The sequence below is a fragment of the Gossypium hirsutum genome, chromosome D13 (genome assembly GCF_007990345.1).
Source record: "Gossypium hirsutum isolate 1008001.06 chromosome D13, Gossypium_hirsutum_v2.1, whole genome shotgun sequence".
Classification (NCBI taxonomy): Eukaryota; Viridiplantae; Streptophyta; class Magnoliopsida; order Malvales; family Malvaceae; genus Gossypium; species Gossypium hirsutum.
The window spans coordinates 54,521,100-54,523,988 of NC_053449.1; the positions used below are offsets into that span (position 1 = coordinate 54,521,100).

Consider the following 2,889-nt stretch of genomic DNA (forward strand, 5'->3'; position numbering starts at 1 on the left):
CCATATGAGCCTATAATGGGTGAGGATCGAGGAATCTGCTTGTTTAGGTACCTTTACTTTAAAACCAAACGCATATATTGAGCCCTAAGAGCCTACCCTAGGTAGAACCACGCCAAACCCTAGTGGTTACCCGAATAGATGATTTATTTATTTTTTCGTTTGCTTTGAATCCTAGCTTTGTGTTTAATACTGACTTGCTTTGTTTTGCTTTGACTGTGATTGCATGGAAGTTTTATCATAAAATAGGTGTTGATTCACGTTCAGTATCGAAATAAAGAGCTTGCCATGGAAAATAGATTTTTTGATAAAGTGGAAGACAATGCGGTCGTCCGAATATGGTCCGAGAAAACGTAACGAGGTAAAGGTGATAGTCTGATGAATGAGTACACGACTTTGCTTCGTTGCCCAAGTATTCAAGATGACAAAGATTATTCGAAAGCTACCAAACTTTCTTAAAGAAGCTAACAAGCATCATGAGGATGAGTGAACAATGGGTCACGGCTCGGATCAAGCAAAAAGGAGATAGAAGAGGCATCCCTTTGGAGAATTCGCGAGGTTCGATCTTAACAAACGGATATGAGGAAAAGGCTCGATGTCTTCACTTTGAGTATTAGGGCAAGACCATATATGTACATATCTGTTTTATGTAAAGATATTTATTTTCTAGTAAAGTTGTTCTAATAAAATTGAATCAGAATCAACGCCTCTTTTTGCATTCATTCCATTCATCTGCATAAAATTTCACAAAAAAACCCTAATTAAATGATATTACTTCAGTTAATCTGAAAACCAACAAGATTCAACCAACCAAACATCGCTACAGTACCCGCTACAAAACCAAAGTAATGGATCAAAGATTAAAAAGATTAGAACAAATGCAGAAGGATATGCAAGATCAGATGCAAGAATAATTTTCCAAAATTCAACAAGACATGCGTGATCAGATGCTAGATTCCCAAAGAAGTATGATGAGACAATTAACGCAGTTACTAGTCGGAGGGCTTGAAAAAGGAAAAAGCCCAGTGGTCAATTCTGGGGATAATAATGAAGACCTTGCCTATCCCCCAGGTTTTTCCCTGATAAGTGTCCAGGCCCAACCAGACGTACGTCCACAAGGAACACCCATTACTATCAGACCTCAACAATATCAGACTGATACCTCGGCACCAATGAATTACCCGACAGGCTCAAGTTCCAATTCGGGGGATAATCCAACCAATTATGTAGTTCTTGATTTAGACAAAATGGCAGAAATAGAAAAAGAAAAAGTGGAACTGCCAAAACAACTCGAATATCAGTATAGGAGGTTGGAGGAAAAACTCAGAGTAATGGAAAATTCTGATTACCACTGCGGGGTTGACGCCAAGGATTTGAGTTTGGTCCTAGATTTAGTACTCCCGCCAAAATTCAAGGCTCCAGAATTTGAAAAGTATAATGGGACTAGTTGTCCCAAAGCTCACATTATGATGTTCTACCTAAGAATGATGGGATACGTTAATAATGATCAACTGTTAATTCATTGCTTCCAAGATAGTCTGATTGGTTCAGCTGCCAAATGGTACAACCAACTAAGCCATGTCAAAATTCACTCATGGAAGGACTTGGGACAGGCTTTCATGAAGCAATATGGCCACATGACAGACATGGCGCCCGATAGAATCACACTACAGAATATGGAAAAGAAGTAAAGTGAGAGCTTTAGGCAATATGCCCAAAGATGGAGAGAGGTAGCAACATAACTCCAACCACCTCTTTTGGAGAAAAAAACCACGAAACTTTTCATCAACACTCTGAAAGCCCCGTTCATTAACCACATGTTGGGAAGCGCTACCATGAGCTTCTCAGATATAGTAATGTCCTGCGAGATGATTGATGTAACACCCCAGACCTGGCCTAGACGTTATGGTCGAATCTGACGATGTCACAATGTAGTACTTTTCGAAAAATATGTCGTCACTAAATCTCCTTTTCTATTTAACCATTTTTTCATTATCTTATGTTAATTTCAAATCGTGCCATTCGTTTCCAAAACATTATTCATTTACAAATCGTTATTCAATTTCAAAACATTTTCTTATTGCGGAAGCTTTTAAACAATTTGCATATTCGTGGTATTTTTGATAAAACGTTAATTTCATTTGAAAATCCGAGTTTTACCTAGCACTAGCAGATTTAAATCATAAAAATTTATAAAAACCAAATTTAAACCAAAATCCATAAAGGCCATAATTACAGCAAAATACTCCCAAATAAAAGTAAAATCATAAATAGGTAATAAACAGTGTAAAAGAAGTCATGTGGCCACCACTGAATCCTCCACCGCACCGATCCGTCTAAATCTAAAGATTACCTGTACAGATTAAACAGAAGGGGTGAGTTTATGTAAACTCAGTATGTAATCCCCATACAAATGAACAGACAATAAACAAATAATCATAGTTTGGGCCTTAGCCCATCTCAGTACAAAAATAGTCATACAGCAGGGCTTTAGCCCATCACAGTATCAGTAGCAGTAACAGATATGCGTCACAAAAATCCTACCCATCCAACCTCTACACACCATCTCCGTCCAACCCTACACTCCATGTGGAGATATAATTAACCCACCCATCCTTACACTCTAAGTAACACCGAATGTGGCACTAGACAGTAGTTTGCAGCTGATCTGCCAGTAAATTAGGCTCGAGGCATTTCAATACACTTCCTCCGACCATTATAATCCCTCAATCCAATGCAATGCAGTATACAGATATGACATGTTATAACATAAAATCATGCATGTAAACAGGCCATACAGTATCAAATCAGTGGGACATCACCAGGCTTAATCATATTAGTCATACAGTCATTTCAGTCAATTAGGGGTCTAGGTAAGCTTACCGACCCTAC

The 2,889-nt window shown here is 38.3% G+C and overlaps 1 protein-coding gene across 1 annotated transcript; it reads left to right on the forward strand.

Annotated features, from left to right (window-relative positions):
- Positions 1-932: 932 nt before the first annotated feature.
- On the forward strand, positions 933-1,688 carry LOC107919210 (uncharacterized). The gene has a single exon (XM_016848718.1). It carries the CDS (start codon positions 933-935, stop codon positions 1,686-1,688), a length of 756 nt encoding a protein of 251 aa, XP_016704207.1.
- Positions 1,689-2,889: the final 1,201 nt, after the last annotated feature.